This window comes from Nestor notabilis, unplaced genomic scaffold (assembly GCF_000696875.1).
Source record: "Nestor notabilis isolate BGI_N333 unplaced genomic scaffold, ASM69687v1 scaffold30700, whole genome shotgun sequence".
NCBI lineage: Eukaryota > Metazoa > Chordata > Aves > Psittaciformes > Psittacidae > Nestor > Nestor notabilis.
The window spans coordinates 23,704-43,994 of NW_009911162.1; the positions used below are offsets into that span (position 1 = coordinate 23,704).

The window sequence follows — 20,291 nt, forward strand, 5'->3', positions numbered from 1 at the left end:
ATGTCTTCTTCCTACTTTGTCTTTTGTTACAATTTCTTAATAATTTTATCAGCAAGCCACAATTATTTTGATAAAAGCACATGATATTTTTTCCTGTTTATCCTGAGTATCCTATTTTTCCTGAGTAGCCCAAGGTCTCACTGCCTTTCACATCTCATTTTATTTGATGTATTTCTAAAAAGAAAGCATGTTTATATTCAAAAGAAATCTCTCTTACAAAGCACATCGACCAATAAAACATTTGTCTCTATGTTAGATATACTAGAGAGGCAGGAGTCCGCTCTCTGGATCGGAAGCTGGGAGCTATTTGCAGAGCAGTGGCAGTGAAAGTGGCAGAAGGACAGCACAAAGAACCAAAGCCAGACCGTGCTGAAGTGGGTGAAGAAGGTGGGTATCTTTTGAATGTCTTAATAAAAAGGAAACTTCTAACATTGTCACTAGGAAGCTGATTTAACAACCTTTTCTCCTTCTTTATGCTTCTTTAAGGGCCCGGTTTTTCAAAGCTTTGCAAATAAAGGGACATTCTTACTAGACATGGTTCAAGTAGTCCTAAATTAAGGCTTGGGATATAAGTAGAGTAATTTCAGCCTGCCAGGTTGGTAATTGAGTGGTTCTGTTTCATATCTTAGGTATGCAGTTATGATTTGTGTCTATTTTTGTCTTCCTAGGCTTTTTTTCACAAATATTTAACTTTTTTTCTTTAATGAAAGACTGACCGTGGCTTTAGTTATTGTATTTAAAGCAGTTCTTTAACCGTGCTGTGCATGGTCTACCAGCTCAGAAATCAGTCCCCTTGTTTTGTTGTGCTCTAAATGTCTGCTTGAAGAGCTTTGGAGTTAGAAAGGTGTAGGTTACTTCAGTATGTGTGTTCTGGTTTCTCATGTATACAGACAATAGTGATTTATCATTCCCAATCATCCAACAGACTGAATGAAAACTAAACATAGACTTCTCAGACAGTAAAGATACTGAGGTAACTGCTTAAAGTTAGTAGTAAAGGTAGACCTCTTTCTATTCTTTAAATAGAAGGGAGGGAGGAAGGAAGAAATCAGGCCCATAATCCAGTCCATGTGTAACATGCAGCTGGTGACTGCTGTCTTTTCATCCCCAAATTAGTGTTCTCTTTTATGAAAATGAACATCCCTACTGTGTTTAATGAAATATACCATACAGAGCAGAGACTGTCACGCTTTTATTACAGCCAGCTGCTGATGGAGGATCTCACTGTACACACGAGTTTTCTGTTGAAGGCTTCAAGGTGCTCATTGCAGCACTAGGTGTCGTGAGGAGCCCTCAGTTCAAGGTGATGATAAATGTGAAAGGACAGAATCTGAACCTGAAATTGAGCTTCTAAAATGTGGCTAGTCCTTAGTTTCGATAAAATCTAGCAAGCAGAGTGTCAGATGTTTGGTTTGTTTGTTTTTCAAAGACTGCAGTGACTCCAGCTGGTACTTCCTGACAAGAAATACTGCCAGTCTGCCAGAGAACAACTGTGTCCCAGAGGACTCTGGAAAGCAGAAACTGCAGAGTGGCTGCTTACTTTTGTTCCAGAACACTCACAAACTTAAAATACTGAACAGACCCCTCTTGGTTTGATGCTGTGAAAGATTCTGTAACATAGCTGGTGTGGAAAAAACCTTTAGGTTTTAACATCTGTACAGCTAGAATAGCTCTGGACTGGTATGGAGGAGGACAAAGAAGGAGACTCGTCTGTTCCTTTAAAATAAGGCAGCACTCAGGTCTGAATGGTTCCCCCTTTTCTGAAAGTAAATCCTGGGGGAGGAAGTATTACTGATACTTGTACAAACAGGGGTATTAATTAGTAGAGTATAGGAAGAGTTTTACCCTTAGTAAAAGCTTTTGTAATTTGTCTCTGGAAATCTGTTTATTGACAGATTCAGCTTTACCATGCCTTTTTTCCCTAAGTCAGTATTTCCCTTCTGAAATTAAATCTTGTTTTACCTTGTTGAGCTTTCTAAGATCATTGTAACATATGTGGTAAGTGTAATACTGGAAGATTGAATTTGGTCTACAGATCAGTTTTTGCTTAAGTGGGTTCAGCTCAGCTTTCTCCGAATGTTTGGCTTAAAGAAAGTCAATTCTTACTGTGGCTGTGCATGTGTGAATGACTCTGCAGTTTAAAAAGTCCCATTGACATTATAAGGAAGAGCTTTTAAGACATCTTTATTAGTGCTTTCTATTTATATCTTGTCTACCTTCTTTCCCCTGTGCTGGATTTTTCTGAAGTCAAACACAGTTTGTTGATACCTTTGTGGTACCTGATTTGCTCTTGAAGCAGAACACTGAGCTGCACCTTTGGGCTGTGGTGGCCAGGCTTGCTAGTACTGAGCAGTATCAGGTGTCTTTGTTACTGTCACTTTTTTGGTAGTAATTTTGACAAGCCATGTTTTTAAAGTATTTCTTTGCACTAAAGGGTATCTGTGTCTAAAGTGGACTTAAAAGGTCTAACATGGTTGCTGAATTTATAAAAAAATAAGTGTCAAAAAAAATAAGGAAGAGTTTCAGAGCACAGCTCCTGATGCTATAAGAAGAAACATTTTACTATTAAAGCAAAGAACAAAAAGGAACTGTATTAGACATCTCAATCCAGTGAGGGAGGTATTCACAATGTTAAAATTAGCATTGGACTTGCAACTTAGGTATTTACACTGTTAAAATTATACACTGTTAAAATTAGTACTGGACTTGCAACTTACCAAAACTAGGTGAAAACAGCAAGCTAAGTGCTTCAAAAGAGGGCAAATGCTAGCTTTTTTGGGTGACACACAATCTGGAGTAAGCCCGAAAGAAATGAACTGTGAAGAGTTGCCTTTGTATTTCTGGAATTTAAACTTGCCATTAGAAAAAGCTGTATTAATAAAAAGGAGTCCAGGGGACAGATGGCTCTATAGTTAAAGTTTGGTATTACGAAGACATGTATAGAATGGTGCAGTCTTCAAAATGTGTTGTATTTTGTACTAATAGTGTGCTTATACCCTGCTATATTTTTAGCTGAATATGTCACTTGTTGGGAGCATATGAGAGTAGGACACTGTTAAAAATATTTTTATTTAGTTTTCATTCAGTCTGTTGGAAACAACCAAGTATTTAAAACAAAGCTCAGAAATATCCTCAAATACTTGCAAGCTGATACAAATAATGGGATTTGTAGCCTAAATTTATTTCTTTGGGGTTTTATTTCCCCTGTGGATTAGTGGTCATTTGTGCAGTTGTGCATAGTGATGATGAATTTTTATTTCAAATAAGAAATGACTCTGGAAGAGTAGGTAATCAAGTTGTTGTCTCTTAGTAGTTTCATTTAGAATTATTTCCTGATTTATTTTTTCTTTATCTGTATAAAAAGACCTATAATTCATTTTTGCTTTATGTACTTGTCAGTTGCTGATGTGGGATCAAGAGTCTACAGTTAGTGCATTTGTATATCATGAGTGGTGAATATGAGAGAGTAAGCTACAGGCTTGCCTTGTAGACTCCAACTTTATAAAGCATAATTTGTGCATGATTCGTCGCATATCAGAATAGTAACATGGTGCCTGTTTTGTTTGTTCAGCTGAGTGCCTTCTGTCTTGTGGGTTTGTAATAAGAGTCAAAAGACATTAGGTGGTAGAACCACAAAATTTCCATCATTATATTGACTAAATCAGATTATTAACTCAAAGTGGAGCATGTGTTTTTGAAGCTTTGTAAATATTGGGCTTTTGACACTGTTTGATTTGTAGGCTCTAAAAATGGAGGATACCTGCTGCAGCAGAACTGATGCTAGGAGATATGCTGTCAAACTGTGTTTAGCAGCTTCCAGAACTGCGTGGCTGAAATACACTGGCAGCTGTCCTGGGTTCAGCTACAGCAGTCATTTTTTCGCCTTCTTAGTAGCTGGTGCAGTGCTGTGGTTTTGACTTTCAGTCTGGGAACAACGCTGATAACACCGATGTTTTTAGTTGTTACTCAGTAATGTTTACTCTGACCAAGGACTTTCTCAGTCTCATGCTTTGCCAGAGAGGAGGGGAAGCCCGGAGGAAGCAGAGGCAGGACACCTGACCCAAACTGGCCAAAGGGCTATTCCATACCACAGCACGTCATGCCCAGTATAGAAACTGGGGGGGAGTTACCCGGAAGGCCCAGATCGCTGCTCGGGTCGGGCTGGGTATCGGTCGGCGGGTGGTGAGCGGTTGTGTCCTTTTCCCTTGTTATTCCTCTTATCATTATTATTGGTAGCAGTAGTGGTTTGTATTATACCTTAGTTACTGGAGAGCTGTTATCTCAACTCGTGGGAGTTACATTCCTCCGATTCTCCTCCCCATCCCTCCGGGAGCGGGGGGAGGAAGAAAAAGGGGGGGGAGTGAGCGAGCGGCTGCGTGGTTCCAAGTTGCCGGCTGGGCTTAAACCACGACAGCAGCTTTGTATTACCTTCCTGGCTTCTGTGACTCCTGAGCTTTATGATGAAGTTGGCAAGTGGAAGAGTGTTAGTTTGTGTCAGTTGTTGAATTTGTACAGTGAAATTCAGCAAAAGCAAATGGAGTCATTTTTCAGACCTCTCCAGGGAGTCATCCTTGTGTACAGTAACAGTATCTGATATTTTACTGAAACACTGAGATTTATGAGACACTCATCTTGTCTTTGACACTAGAAGAAATTCTAGGAGTCACAAAGATATGTGAAACTCTCCTTCCTATTTTAGTGCAACTGCCTTGAGAATACAATGCAGCAACTGTGCACTAAGGCACCATGTCATGATGCAACAGTTGAAGCTCAGAGTGAAAAATTACTTGCCTAATTCAGACTCGAAAGGAGGTTTAGGATGGGTAATATTTAATAACTACCGGTGATTAAATGAAGATTCAATCTATGTCAAAACCAAGGCTTTAAAAATACTTCAATAACCTGTTAATACAATACATTTTGTTCTACTCTTTGTGAATGAAACACTTGGTTGTGAGGTTGAATGTAAGTTTGATTGAAGTGGCCAATGTGGTCAATGTGAACAGAAATGTGAAGTCTTTATGTTCCCTCCCTCAACATGGGCATGATGCGTTTTATTTGCAAAACATTATGCCTGACTTGGGGGAGGTGGGAGTGGTGTTTGCTTGGTTTTAGTAGTTTAAACGCCTTAATAGAGCTGGGCTAACATCAGTGCTTCTGCAAAAATGACCTGTTCTATGTTCTAGCCAAAACTCAGCACTTCCAGCAGCACAGGATCTCCCACAGCACTGGGAAATGAGTGTATGAAACCTGAGCAGCATAAGTCCTGCAGTGGTATGACTGCAGGCGCTCGAGTCTGAGCTCAGCTGTGCTGGCATTAGTGTACTTACCAGCTCTGCAGACTGTAATATGTGGCTCTTCCCAAAAATTGCTTGGAATGACTTTTCTGGTTTAGGCCAAAGAGACATAAATGTTATGTAAACTTGGGTTTATATACAAACTAATTTTTTACCATGTTATTTTATCTAAAACCCCCCTAAACCTCAAAATCAAGTGCTTCAAGTACACATTGTTATTGTAGATGAGAATTGATGGAATGTAATTCCATTTTGTGAAAACAAATTTTCTGATCTTGTGGGGAAAAATGCATATAGCATTAAATTGGAATATACAAGTAAGTGTTAGCAGGATTAGGGTCCCAGGAAGTAGTTCCTTTCCAAAAGTAAATCATTTGGAAGTAATACTTCCCAAGTATGTAATGTGTGAGATTTAATTCAGACAATGGAAAGTTGCTTCTAAGATGTAGTTTCATGTTATCCCTGGCTTTGAATGTGGACCATAGGCAGTAAGGGCAATCCCATCCTGTCCTATCTAAATGTGGTTTTGTGGAGTTTGGTAGTTAGTTTGGATGGGCTAAAAGAATTTTGGATCTGTCTATCATGTGCTGGAGTATCTGCTACCGTGTCAGCTGAGAAAAAATGTTCTACTTTCCCTTTAATTGCCCATAAACTTTAAACTTTTTTCTTTCATGCTTATGTTCTTTCTTACACCTCTTCATAGCAATTCAGCAAATCAGAGTCTGTTTAAAAATTTTAGGTTTCTATTATATTCTCCTATCTTGGCCAGCAAGCATGGCTAGAAATCTTCAGCTTTGAGACTTATATATTGCTAGTGCTTATTTTCAGTATGAGAAATTGCTACATGTTGAGGAAGTTTTAAGCTCTTCTATTCACTCTTTTTCATTGTATCTCTATAAGAAATTATCAGTCTTAAATTCTTAAATCTTTATACTATGGAATTTAATCTTGAATCATATATAGTAGTTCATTGCCAGTATGTTTTCTTAGCAGTCCATTTTCTTACAAATGCGGTACTTACATGCAAGACTTTGATTTGTTTTGGGAACTTGGAAAGACAGATTTCTGAGGAACATTGTTGTGACCTTTGCTGAGTAGCTGCAGATTCTGCTTTGAAAATTTTACAAACATAATCTTTTCCTTTGGTTGTTTCTGGTTGTTTTGTTTTTTTTTGGGGGGGGGGCTTGTTTGTTTGTTTTTGATGGGAGGGGTGTTTGCTGGTTTGTTGTTTGGGGGGTGATGGTGTTCTGGGGTTTTTGTTTGTTCTCCCCCCCTCAGTTTTTAAATGTTTAAACAACTCAGTACCATGCTGCTTTTGTTGAAGCAGTAGAGCAATAGTCCACCAGCCGGTGGTTCCTCCAGTGCAGTGTGGAGCTCTGTTAAGGGCACTTTGACTCTTTAGCTTATTTCTCCACCTTAACTCAAAACGTAAGATGATTGAGCTGTGTTCTTAACCAAAAGTTCTGATTCTGGAAACTTGAATTTAGCTGTCTTGTTTTAGATGCATGTGTCATTTAACTTCTGCTGTGGTTTATGTCTATTCATCTGGGATAGGTAGGGAACAGGTATTTGTCATCATTAATGGAAATCTTAATTACTTGTGTCTTTATAGACTCTATGTAGTCAGCAATTTTATAAAGGTTACGAAAGAAGATGCTTTTTCCTTCAAAAAGTTGGTCTGTAATTGTATTTTGGAACATCACTGTATGCTTTTATGGAAAATTAGATGTCAGAATTTAGGTTCATATTTTTAGAAAAAGTCTGGAGTTTGTTATTGTTACAGATTATAAAATGGGATCTACTAATTAGATTATATAAACTCAAAGAGTTTCTGACTCTTTTAATAAGGCAAGTGGCCTCAAAATTACCTACTGATTTGTTTACGAGAAGTGTGTCTCCTTCAGCTGTATACATAGAAGTAGGGGAAATAAGAGCAAGCAGAAGTGGAAAATAGTGTTTGTTAGAGGGTGAGATCTTGGTATAGAGCAAAAGCACTTGTTTTTAAACTCCATTTTGTTTTAAAATATGAACTGTCTTATCAAATTACCCAGGTTTTGAAGATCTGTAGTGTTGAAATTGCAGTCTGAGTTGCAAGAATAGCATATGGAGTTATGTTTCGTAGACTTGCTAGTATTTATGTATTTGAATTTATTATGTACAGAAATAGTAATTCAACAGAAATACAGAGGCATGCTGGAACAACGGGAGGGCCATCTGACTAAAGTAGCGTTCACAATAAAGGAATGGGATTTGCGCATGGAGCCATGAGTTCTACAATGGAAAGATTAGTGGCTGTTGGATAATTACTATTACGTTTGAGTCCTGAATGAAAGCTGAGTTGGTGTTATTATGGTAATAGTGATGTAGAATGTTTTCGTTGATACTGTATGAAGGGATTAGTGGAAATTGCACTGCAACAAAATTAACTGTAAAAAGGCCTTTATATATCATGATTAATAAAAGGATAGTTGTGTCTTGTGAAGGAGGCATTCTGTCTTCATCTATTCTGAGAATTACTTTTGCAGCACAGAACACCTCTTAATGTTCTATTAAATAGATTAGATCAATGATTTGTGTTTTTCTGTAAAGTACTGGATCTTCAGTTGTCGTGCATGCATCAATATGCAAAGGAAGACTGTTTCTTAGTTGAAAGTAAAATGAATATGGTACAGAAGTCTTGAAGCTCAGTATACATTCCTGTATAATGTAAACTATCTCTTTAAATGTATCTTAGGCCTATTTTTTTGGGGTGGGAAGAAATATTTTCGCTGTATGTATGTGCACAATGCTTTTCTTAATGGCAGCCTCAGGGCAGGGAGGCACTGCCATAAAACTGCCACAGAACCTCAGAAACATCTGGATTGTTCAAGTATTTTTCATTTCTCTGATAAATGTTTCACTAAAATATTGCTTTGGGCTCTCAAAAATGGTAATGAGCCTTTTGCATCTGGATCAAATTCTGTGGGGAAATGACTCCCTGTTTACATTCTCCTTCTGTATACAGTCACTTAAGTAAATGTGCAGTGTAGACCTCGTACAAATGATGTTTAAGTTCTTGAGCTTATTCATGCAAACAGCCAGCTGTGTAGTCTGGTTTAAAACAGTTTTGAGGCTTTGATATTTATATGGTCCCCATTACAGTTCACTTTTTTATAGAAAACACATTTGTGGAGAAAACAGAAATTTTAAGAAAATTCTGCAAGGAAACAATTTATAGGTAAGAAATACAATTGTACTATAAATGGAGGAAGGAAGGAGCACACTTTTGGATCCATAAATATTGCTTTAGTTGTATGTTCCCTTCTTGATGATGCTTGAGTATATTGGATGCGAAATATGTTTATGGAGATATATATATATCTCACTTCATGAAGATATATCATTTCATGAAGATTCACTACATTCACACCTGTAGGGGTTTCTGAAAATAGCTAATAATTTGATCTTTGAGGTATTTTTTGCTGCAAGTGGTTATTGGTCAGGACACCTTAATAGCATCTCATCCAACAAAGAACAGAGCCCTGTGTAAATATAATATTTTGAGACAAAAGCCATAGATGAAGTTGTTATATGAATATTATTTGGGGTTTTACCACTGAGCAGGGACTGTATATGCTGTGTTCTCTGAACTGGCTGCTGAGCAAACAAGGAATGTTGACTTTGTGAATTAAGCAAAGACCTGGTCTAGTGAAAGGGGTCCCTTTGGTTGGGCTAGGTGATCTTTAAAGGTCACTTCCAACCCATACCAGTCTATATTTCTGTGATTGAGTAAAGCTATAATAGTCATAACACACAAAAATCAAATTAAAGAAGTGTAATGTCAGAGTATGGGCTGCACAGGCTGCAATAAAGGTGGGCTGTTCCGTGCTGGGGTAGTTGCTCTGACAGCCCAGAAGGAGGCAGCACACTGGGGCCGGATGGGTTAGGCTTCCAGTGGAGCCGTTTTCTGCGTGATCTGCAAGTAGCAGCCCGTCCTGCACCCGGTCAGTTGGTGTTGGGGGTATGTGTGCAAAGACTGGGGTGTGAAGCAGGGGGGCCAGAGCTGCAGAGCAGCAAGTTACACTGTCCATGTTTGACACTGTGAAGGGAAATGTTACTGAACGTAATGCAGGCTAGCTGTAAGCAATGCAGCCATGTGACAAAGCAGTGTAGGTAAATCTGGCCAAAATGCTCCTAACTTCCTTCGTCAGATCTGAATTACTAGTATCGTAAGTTAAGCACTGGAGTCCTTGCAGAAAGAGATCACAGAGGCACTGCTGTAAACGTGTAAAAAGAATGGCAGTTACTGAACTATCAGCTCCATATTCTGTATTACGCATCACATTAAACATGCTCATCTCCTACACATACGATTTTTATGCACCAATCTAATGAAAAGTGTGAAGTTCCAAATGAACTTAATGTGTTTTACTATGTGACTTAGCTTATAAGCGAGTCACACCTGTCTGTGCTCTAGATTTAACATTATCTTTGCTGAACAGTTAGAACGTGTTTAATAATTGAGTTTGGTACCGTATTATCTTTAGTTGGACAACATTTTTGTAAAGATGGTTTAAGCACACTTTCATGAATTTTTTGAGCATTTCTTTGAATATTTTATTTTTCTCTGCCACAGTCTTTTTAATTCCTGTATCGAGAAATAGTGCTACAAGTCCTAAATCAGATTTTCTTCTCTTAGATTGCAAAGAGCATGTCACAGAAGATGCAAAATCGGAATCCATCAGTGACACGGCTGACCTGGCTCTGCCACCTGAAATGCCAATTTTAATTGATTTCCATGCTTTAAAAGATATCCTGGGGCCACCCATGTATGAAATGGAGGTAAAATCCTCATTTGTTTCTGGCTGACTCTGTTTCTGTCTGGTTTGACTAGCTGTCTGTTTTATTGCTATTGACTAAGTTTATACAATATTAACTTTAAAAAAAAAGTGTTAGTAACAGCACTGTATGTGTTTGTGTTCTAACAAGTGTGTTTTTCACCTGAAGAAGTTTTCATTTTGGTTTAATTCAGGGTACATAAATAACGCAATGGCATGACTTTCTATTAGCAAAGATGCCTGCAGCACTGCTTAAGAATGCAGTAGTGTTTTTTCAGTTTATAACAACTTTGCTTTTGTTTGGGGGGTGTTTGGTGGTCTTGGGAAAGAAGCCAAAAGTAGAACCCAGGAATCCTGTCTCTGAGGCAGCTGTGTTAAGGACTGTTCCACATTCCTCCTTAAAGCCAGTCAGCATTTCTGGGTATTAAAACCACTTCAGTTTGCACCTGAAGTTCCCAGACATTCTTTAGATTAATGTGATGCTTCACTATTGAAAATGTTTTGTGATCAGCCAAGCACCTCCAGCTTCCTAGTACCAGCTGTGTTCCTCAGTGGGCATATTCCAGAACTTTTTCTTTCCCCCATCTGTATGTTGCTACAGTCTAAAGTAGTTTGGTGTCTTGAGATGCTCTTTTCACCATTTATATTCCTTCAGGTCCAGGTGAACTGATAAAGGGTAAGTAGTATATAGATCACCAGGACAGGAAACCAGTTGCCAGTGGAAAGCTAAATTTTTCTGTCTTTATCCAAGAGAAAGATCATTAAACCAGTAAGTTACTGAGAAAGTAGAAATGAAGGGAAAACTTTCAGAAGATAAAAAAAATCAAACTTTTAGGAACTTTCCTGTGATAATTCTCTCCTAGATGAGAGAATCAGACTCCAGTGGGATTTAGAGGACAAAAAGGGAACAAGATATCCAGGGAAAGCAGGAGAATATGAATGATCGTTAAGGAATGAGTCAGTTTTTAGACCTGAACTGAGGATTTTTGTTACGAAGATTTTATTAGACATTCTTAATGGAGAGACAGAAATGAAGAAACAGGTTGGAAGAAGACTTTAGTAATATATATACCCAGTAATAACTATATATGTATAAAGTTATGTACTTTTAGCCAGTATATAGTTTTATATATATACAACTATACCCAGTATTAAAATCACACAAGACAGTTCAAGGCCATTTGAATTAAGAAGATAGTGTGGCTATACTAGTGTAGCTTAATTTGGGATGACTGTAGCCATCAGATCATTTCTCCCATGGAAATTCTTACTAGTCTATCTACTACCTGACTTTTAGAAACAATTACTGAAAAACAGCATTCGGGTGTTTTCAGAGATCTAACATTCTATCTGAATTTTCATTTTGAGGTATGTTACATACTTCAGACATCTGGTCTTTGGAGCTAAAGCGCTACAGGATCATTTGGCTTTTTAGTGCTTGAATTGCAGATGCACGTAAGGCAATTGTAGTAAATTGAACTTAACATTCAAGGCAGTACTGTGATTTCTACAAACGGTGTTTATTAGTTTCATAAAGGTGCTAAAAATAAATTGAATTCTGTAAATTTGTACAAAAATTCGCGTCACTTGCAGTTGTACAACTAGTTCCCAGTCAAGAGCAGAATAAGTTCAAATATGAACTTACCACGCTTCTTAAAAATTAGATTGGAGGCCAACAAATATGCTAAAATGTGACTTTCTTTTAAGGTTCTGCCTAGTTTAGAACTTCTCTAGAGTTGATTATTCATTTAAATTTGGTAGCGTGACTGTGTTGGCAAATAATTTCTGCTGGTTTGTCTTTTTCCTACAGGAGTAAGTAATGCAAGTAAAATTCTTACATTGTGGTTCTTAATTCCAAGTATACAAATCATGAGTGCTGTGTCTTGGGGTCTCTTGCATGCACAGTTGCTGTGGATATGCATGTGAGCATTTCATGGACCTGCTGGCCTGTATAAGCTGAAATAAGACTGATGCTATTGACCTGTGTATCAAAGGTTTTTTAAATGTTTCTGTATTTAGCAGGCAAATTAAGTAGTGCAGAAATAAGAACTAGAGGTGAATCCACACAGCATCAATTCCCTGAGCAGTTCAGGGTTTATTTTCATGTGCTATTTGCTGTATTTATTAATGAGCAAATATTTTCCTGTACACTTTATGATCTGTCAGTGTAAATTGCTCAGCCAGCCACATAACTCCTGTTTTAATGAATTTTCCCAGCTAACCTCTTATTCCCTTGAATTTTGCCAAGTGCCCCCAGGATTCTTTCAAGCTCCTGTGTCAATGACAGGCGTCCAGCCTGGCTGATGGTGTTTTTTCTGGTTTCTAGTCTGCGGTATGTCTCTCTCTAGCCTTTAAAGCTTCACCTTTGCCCTCCATTTTGGCATTTATAATTAGTTGAAATAAAGATACAGTGGAGGCAATCACATGTCAGTACTTGGATGAGAGTGAGCAAATAGAACTGAAAACATGACATGACTTAATTGATCTGTTGTCCTTCAAGGAATACCTTAAAATAAGTGATTAGTGTTTTCAGTGCACTGCTTGTGTATTTTCTGCAGAGGTCTCCCAGCAGAAACGCAGGACAGAATACTCGGCTCATAGCTGTAGGATTAATTCATTTATTACAAATAAATAGTCTTACATCACCCTACAGAACAAGTGTAGGAATAAATCGTGTGGAAGAAGAATCTTGACAGTAGTTTAGAAGTGTGGAGTTTCTAACATCTCTGGAGCCTTCCCTCCCTCCTTCCTCCCTCCCAGATTACAGCCAAACTGTAGGTCTCATCTACACAAACCTTCAAGAACACAGACCATTTATGTAGCTCTTTTTCCATCCTCTGACAGACATGACCAGTCATTCTAATAGCATTTTTAACTGAAGTGTTTTAAAAAGTATAACTAGGGAAATTTTTTCTAATTTAAATTCCTCTGACTTGTGAGAAGAAATTATTCAGAGGTGCCAGGTTTGTGTGTGTGTGTTTAGGGATTTTCAAGGTTGTTTTCTGAGGACAGTTATCCAAACTGCCAGGGCGTTTTCTATACATATGCCTGTCAACACACATCAGTTACCACTGAGATGAGGAGGTTGCAGTAGAGGTAGTACTCTACTCTACTAGTTCGGCAAGAGAAGTTGCTGGCCTTTGAGCCTGCCACTTAGTGCCAATAATGATGGTTGAAAGGAGATTAGCACTTGCTACACACCTAGCAAGTTACTTGTGAAAATAGAAGGAGGTGTCTGCATAGTCTGAGGATAGAGAAAGGAATTTGTACTGAGGTGAGATAACTGATGAGTCTAGGACCATTTGGGTTTTGATCTTCAGTCATGTTTGCTGTTTTCTGCCCCTGAGCTTTCAAACAGTGGAATTAGTCTGTAACTGGGCTTGATACACAGTTAGAACCAGTCCTAAAAACCAAAAAACCTCAAACCAACGTATGTCATTAATGGCTGCTTCGGGATGGGAGAGCGTACAGACAGTTGCTGTTGTTTATTACACCTGAAATGTGTGAAACCATGACAGGCTGCCAAAATACATGATTGTCTCAAGTGTCAAGGAGAATGACTTACAGTCGTTGGATCTCAGCGTAACCAGGATGAATTGATTTTGTTGACCTGAGTTTCCAAGTGATTACTAAGCTAATCTGACTAAGTCACTGTAACTAGTAAAATACAGGAATGAATGTAGAAACTTACTTATGTTAACAAAAATGAAAATGCTTGATGAGGTATTTTGATATCATAGAAGTGAAACACTCTATTATGTACCATTTTCTTAAATGCTATAAAAAGAAACAGCCATCTAAATTGTGTTAATAAGAGCAAATCCACACTGCTGTTTGATTTACAGAACTTTAGCCCCACATACTACTTGGGGACTTGCAGCAGCATTTTCTAGTGGGCTCCCATTTTAGTAAGGGACTAGAATACTTAGTAACTTCCTATCTTTGGAGCTCACAATGGGAGATATTTCTAACACAGTCAGTGCACAGCAGGGCTGCACGAGTCATTCTGCCTCCGGACTCAAGGTACAGGGCTGTGCAGGCTTCTATACAGACATGTCTGCTCTTGCAGCTGGGCTGATGGTTAAATGTAAGTCACCTTGTGTATTCAGAGCTTTGCCTCCTCAGTGTCTGTACAGAGTCTGGTGAGCTGACTTCTCTGCTAAGTCTGGGCAGGAAGCAAAATGAAATCACTAAGATCATGGTGAGTTGCGTAGTTGCACAGTGCAGAATGAGCTGATGCTAGAGAGAAAAAAAGTCTATTGCTCTAGATTTGCAAGTAGTATAAAATGGAATGTTCAATGTGCTTAGAAGGGACAAAAAAAAATGCACAGTTCAGAATTGGAATTCTTTCATTGTGGTCCTGTTGGGAAGCTCCTTTGATTTGTTTTCTATCCAAGAAATAAAACATTTAAATCCTCTAAACAGTCTACTGAAGAATTCATCCCTTTTTCAGGAATGACTTGAATTAACTTTTAATTCTGCATTTCACTAAGAGACAAAATTATTTTAAAATGGGCTTATGGTTTTATTTTACAAAGGAGTGTTTGTCTTTTGCTCTAGTCACTGCCTCACGCAGTAAAAATTCATCCAGTTTCTTTTTTGCCTTGTAATAAATACGTAACTGAGCTCAGAACATGCTGAATAGCTGTATGATCTTTCAGAACTGCTTTTTCATCCTGAAGGTCAAGAAAATGAAAGGACTTGCTGTATATTCTTAAAGAATCTCTGACAGAGGGAAAAAAATCAAACCCTGTAACTTGTATGGAAAACAGAACATCCTGCCTGTCTTTCCTTCCCCTTAACACGCGACTCAGAGCCTGCCATTACTCTCATCGGTAACTGGGCCTGGGCAGACTTGTAGATGAATAGATCAGTCTGGTGTGGGCAGAGCTTGCTCAACTACTTGTAATTACTAATGGGAGTCAGTCAGATTTCCCATCCTCTTTCATTTCGAGCAGAGTCATGTTTCCATTATTGGAAATTATTTTTGCAATGAGCAAAATCAGTGTGTTGTCTGATGGTATTTTTAGTAATGAAGCCACCTTGAAGGAGGTTTATAGGTAATGTTTGGGAGCAAAACTGGCTTTTTCATCAAGTAACAGAGTCAGAGCAAACAGACTTCTAGCAGATGGACTAGGTCATATAAACATTGGTGTAATACTTGAAGTCCTTTGAAGAGAAAGATTCTCATTGAACTTTCGGGGGTGGGGAATGTTTCAAAAGCTTGATATACCCATATGTTTGCCATAGCCTTAAGCTAAGCCACATACAGCTCCAATTCTGTAGTGGATGTTTACACATCAGGCAGAAACACTGCTGCATTAAAAAAAAAATCTGAACATTTGGGTTTACCTTTTGTGCTTTCGTGGGTACAGTTGTTTTGAAGGCAACTTCTCAAATTGTTTTTGTGATGTTTTGTTACGACTGTTCCCTAAACTCTGTCCCATTTGTTTTCCTTCAGGTGTCTGAACGCTTAAATCAGCCAGGAGTAGCCATAGGCTTGGCGTGGACTCCCTTAGGAGGAGAGATCATGTTTGTAGAAGCCAGTCGCATGGATGGAGAAGGTCAGCTTACTTTGACTGGTCAGCTCGGAGATGTGATGAAAGAGTCGGCGCATCTTGCCATCAGCTGGCTGCGCAGCAACGCCAAGAGATACCAGCTAACCAATGGTAAGTTGGGAAGAAGTGACAGTGCGTTGTGGAGGTGGCGTGCATCCATCGGCCAGATAGACAAGTCTGTAGTTTTTCTCTAAAATTTAAGACACAGTTTATGTGAAATATCAGTTTTCATAGCCTAAGCTTTCATACTTTGAGAATTAGTTGGGTTTGTGTTGCAGCTGTGGTGCAGTAGGACTTCAGCCAAGGCACTTTTAACTCTTTTGAACCTCCCAAGAATTCTGGAAATGGGTCTAGTTGGATCATCTGCTGACTAGTCAGTATTGTCCAGTATCTGTCACTACTTACAGAAGTTTAGATAGGTTAAAAAACTAAATGGAACTGATGTATGAAATGCTGCTCTTATCAACTGTATATACATTTATCTCTCTATTTACACTGTTATGTCCTACAGGATAAGCAAGATAAAAAGATAAGAGATTTACTTTGTAATATTGGTTAATCTGGGTTTCTGTGGAGTGCTGATTCTTTGAGATGTTCTCTGAAAATCGACATTTAAAGTTGGGGACATAAAACCACCAAAAAATTCTGTGTTGGAATTGCTTGGTTTCTACATTACTTCCTACTCAGAATTTCCCAGCACACACAAGTACAAAGCATACTGGTTGACTTGTTATGGTTTTGTCTGGGAACCTGGATGTGGAAAGCGTTTTGAGTTGGTTTTTTGTTTGTTTTTCTAGGGCCTCTGCAATATAGCATTGTTTTTTCAGCCTGCTGTTAAAAACACAGTGCTGAGACTTTTAATTCTCTGTTGGGCTTTTAGAATAAAGACCGGGAACAAAATGGTTTAAGATTTTTCACATTCAAACCATTCTTTTTTTCCTTAAGCTTCTGGAAGTTTTGATCTCCTTGACAACACTGACATCCATCTGCACTTCCCAGCTGGAGCTGTCACAAAAGATGGACCATCTGCTGGCGTTACCATAGTAACCTGTCTTGCTTCACTCTTCAGCGGGCGGCTGGTGTGTTCAGATGTAGCCATGACAGGAGAAATTACACTAAGAGGCCTTGTTCTTCCCGTAAGCATCATTTCAGAAAAGAGCTAAGTTGTATTAATCCTCCCTATTCTGGGTGTAAAATCTGGTTATAGCCATTTGCAGCAGTCCAGTCTCTTTCGCTGCGCTGTCAGGCTGAGGGCAGCCAGCCCACTGCAGTGCTGCACCACTCCTGGTGGCCTTACATTGAACGCTAAAGCTCCCCTTGATGCTGCTTTTGGGGAAAGCGCAGTAAAATGTCTAGTTAGAAAGGAAACCTGGACATCTTAAAATTCAGTATGGTCCCAGAATATATGTACTGCAATTTCTTAACTGTTACTACAGAACTACCTCCAGTTACTCTGAAAATTGTTTCTTAAAGCTCTTACAGTAACTGCACATGGGTTACTCTTGAAACAATCTCCAAATGTGTGTTTTTGAATTCGTCTTAGATTTTGTTACTTGTATATAGTTCAGTTGAACGGTTCCTGCGAAGCTTTTTCAAAGCATGAGGGCAAAGGCAAATTTTCAAACCACTAGTTTTAGTCTTCAGTATCAAATGGAGCCTGGCTTAAGTGATTAGGCAGATATGGGAGTGAGTTACCTCTCATACCGAATGATGGACAAAGGACGTGTGAAGTTAGGAAATAGTGATTTGTTTCATGCAGTAAACCAGAGCTAACATGGACAGGTATTGGACTAGAAGGATTTCTGGAACAGCATTCCAGTGGCAGTCAGACTGGCACGACTGCCTGTTGGTCAAGGCTCTAGTGGAAAATAAGCACTGCATTGATGCTGCCTGGTGCAGTTTACTCAGCAGATAAATTGCCTTTACCATATCAGTGACCAAATTCTGCCGAGTCTTTACGGTGGGTGCAAAAATCAGGTATCTAAATACTAGACCTGGTTTACCTTCCTTCTAAATATTGTCTAGAATCTTGTGGCATTGCATCTTTGCGAATACTTTATCCCTAAACGTGGTACTGCCCTTATCATAAAAACAGTTCTAATGTAGGTGCGGGGTTTCAGCATATCCTGTGCAAAAACTGGGTTAGGGCCATCTTTCTTAAGAAATCCGGAAAAGTAATGGCTCCAGTATTGGTGCTTTTGTACCTGCATTCCCAGATTAATTTTTAATTTTCTTTTCCCTCTTAACTGTTACAGAAAGGGTACACTAGCACATTAACATATTTCCCTCATTAAGCATATAATGAGCTAAAACTACAGCTGCATTTTTAATTGCTTTCCTAAATGATTGGGAGAGGGAGAACCTTTCATTAAAATTTTAACTCCTGATGTGATTTGTTACAATGATTACCTCATTGGATCAGTGTCATGGATGTTCTTTTATATGTGTTTCTTCTCCTTATTAGGTGGGGGGAATTAAAGACAAAGTTCTGGCTGCACACCGAGCTGGACTGAAGAGAATTATCATTCCTCAGAGAAATGAAAAGGATCTTGAAGAAATTGCAGTGAATGTACGGCAAGATTTGACTTTTGTTATGGCAAGCTGCCTGGATGAAGTTCTTAATGCAGCTTTTGATGGAGGCTTTGCAGTTAAGCCCAGAGTTGAGCGCTTGAATAGTAAACTTTAAGCAGTCAGGCCAAGATTCCATCTGTATCCAGTTTCAGAGAGATCAAGAGTTATCAATGTATCAAGTAGAACTATGAGCTAAACTTGATTGTTTAAATGTGAGTGTAAATGCAAATCAAAATAAAAATACTACTACAGCAGTTAACAATCCAAAACCACATTTTACAGGCATTTTACTAACATCAGCAAAGAATCACGTAAAAAAATACTCCTTTTTACTGATAAGATAAAAGCACAAGAAAGCTGAGGCTGCTGAGAAAGAATCCTCAGCTCATCTGGCATATCTGTATATAAATCTTTAAAGAGGATGCATCCACAAAGAGGGAATAATACACAATTCTGTGAGCTGTAGCTAGAGAACACAAATTGCAGCAACCGCAGCTCAGCAAGAGTCCAGTATACCGAAAGGTAAACTGATTTAGCCTAAGAGTTTACTTATTTAGGAAATAGCAGTCAATACGCTAAGAAGGAGCAGCAGCAGGGAAAAAATAAGGGGTTTGAAATCTAAAAAATGTGCTCATGGGATTTGAACAGAAGTAATATGGTCTGAGTTAAGTTACTAAGTCCTTTCAGCCCTCAGCTGTGGTTTGTAGCAAGGTCTATGCAGACATCATTTTTCAAACCCGAATGCAGGAACCTACTCCAAAGAACTAATTGAAATGTTCTAATTCTTATGCTGGGAGGGAGAGGGCACGGTCAGGTTCAGGTACACACAGCTGTATTTACAGCACCAGGAGGAGGTGGAGCACATTGAAAACTATGAAAAAAGCCTGGTCACATTCTAGAGGGACAACGTGCATGCTCTTCTTTCTTACCTGACACAAATCACCTTGAGCCTGGGCTGCCTATGTTTCGAGTTAGCCTATAAAGAGTAAATCATTTAAACAATGCCAAGAGAACACTGGATCATCATGCTGCATTAGGTACTGCACTCTGCAAGTGCAGCAAGATGGAAGTAAAAGTGATATAAGAAAAATCAAGCAGGTTTAAGAAAAAGCCTGTATCAGTGTCCTATCTGTCTATCTCAGCTGACAGCTTTGTCTCAGCTTCCCTTAAATGTGAGTGTGGGGAGGATTTTAAACTCTTCTAATGTAAGATCCTTGAGTTTTTTAGTGTTTCATGCTATGGTCAACCACAAGGGAACCCCTGTATGTTAGTCTTATCCTGCTCATTTATTCTGAAACAAACTCGAGTATGGTCATGAAATGCAAACTGTGTCTCTGACAAAAGCTATTACCAGAAGCAGCCTATAGATCAAAAGTATAATTTGTTTTGCTTTCATTTCCGTAGACAGAAAGCTGATTTACCTGGAACATAACAGCACCATAGTAATAAATTCCATGGGTATTTCTGTACCTGATTACAAAAGATTTTACAACTGTCACCGAAGACTTAATCTTTATCATTAAAAATGATAAAAATAAAACCCCTTTTGTTTCACTGTTTTAAGAATTCTACTTCAGTCATTCACTAGCCACGTTACAAGGGTAAGTGGCAACAACCACCGAGTCTCAGAACGCCGTCTGCCTTACAAAATACTTGAACACAGAATGTGCAAAGGAACTAGACAGTGAAACACCTCTAAGGTACATCACTAACGCACTGCTTCACCTCCTGCAATCTTAAAGCACTTCTGCAAACAACTAGCAAAAAATGTCAGACAGAACCCAAACATTAACATCCACGTTTGCCAATCATTTTCCTTTAAGGCTTTTTTTTCTTTTTTCCCTAAGGACAATGAAAAGCAATAGCAAATGGGCTAGCAAACACAAGACCTACTGCATTTCATCCCATGTAATAAGGACAAATGCGAATACTCACTCCCAATACAGCAAAGTAAAACAATGCTTTCTAGAATAAATAGCTAATGCTAAGACAATGCCAGACTTTAATACACCATTTATTTTAAATAAGGTAGTGAACTGTACAGACTT

General features: G+C 38.6%; 1 protein-coding gene across 1 annotated transcript in view; it reads left to right on the forward strand.

Annotated features, from left to right (window-relative positions):
- Positions 1-18,358, forward strand: part of LONP2 (lon peptidase 2, peroxisomal) — a gene marked incomplete at its 5' end in the record, with an annotated part of 41,300 nt that extends 22,942 nt beyond the window's left edge. Inside the window, 5 exons of the mRNA XM_010013470.1 lie at positions 257-387; positions 9,976-10,118; positions 15,576-15,783; positions 16,618-16,808; positions 18,137-18,358. Of these exons, the coding sequence (XP_010011772.1) occupies positions 257-387; positions 9,976-10,118; positions 15,576-15,783; positions 16,618-16,808; positions 18,137-18,358 (895 nt within the window). The remainder of the gene's footprint in view (positions 1-256; positions 388-9,975; positions 10,119-15,575; positions 15,784-16,617; positions 16,809-18,136) is intronic.
- Positions 18,359-20,291: the final 1,933 nt, after the last annotated feature.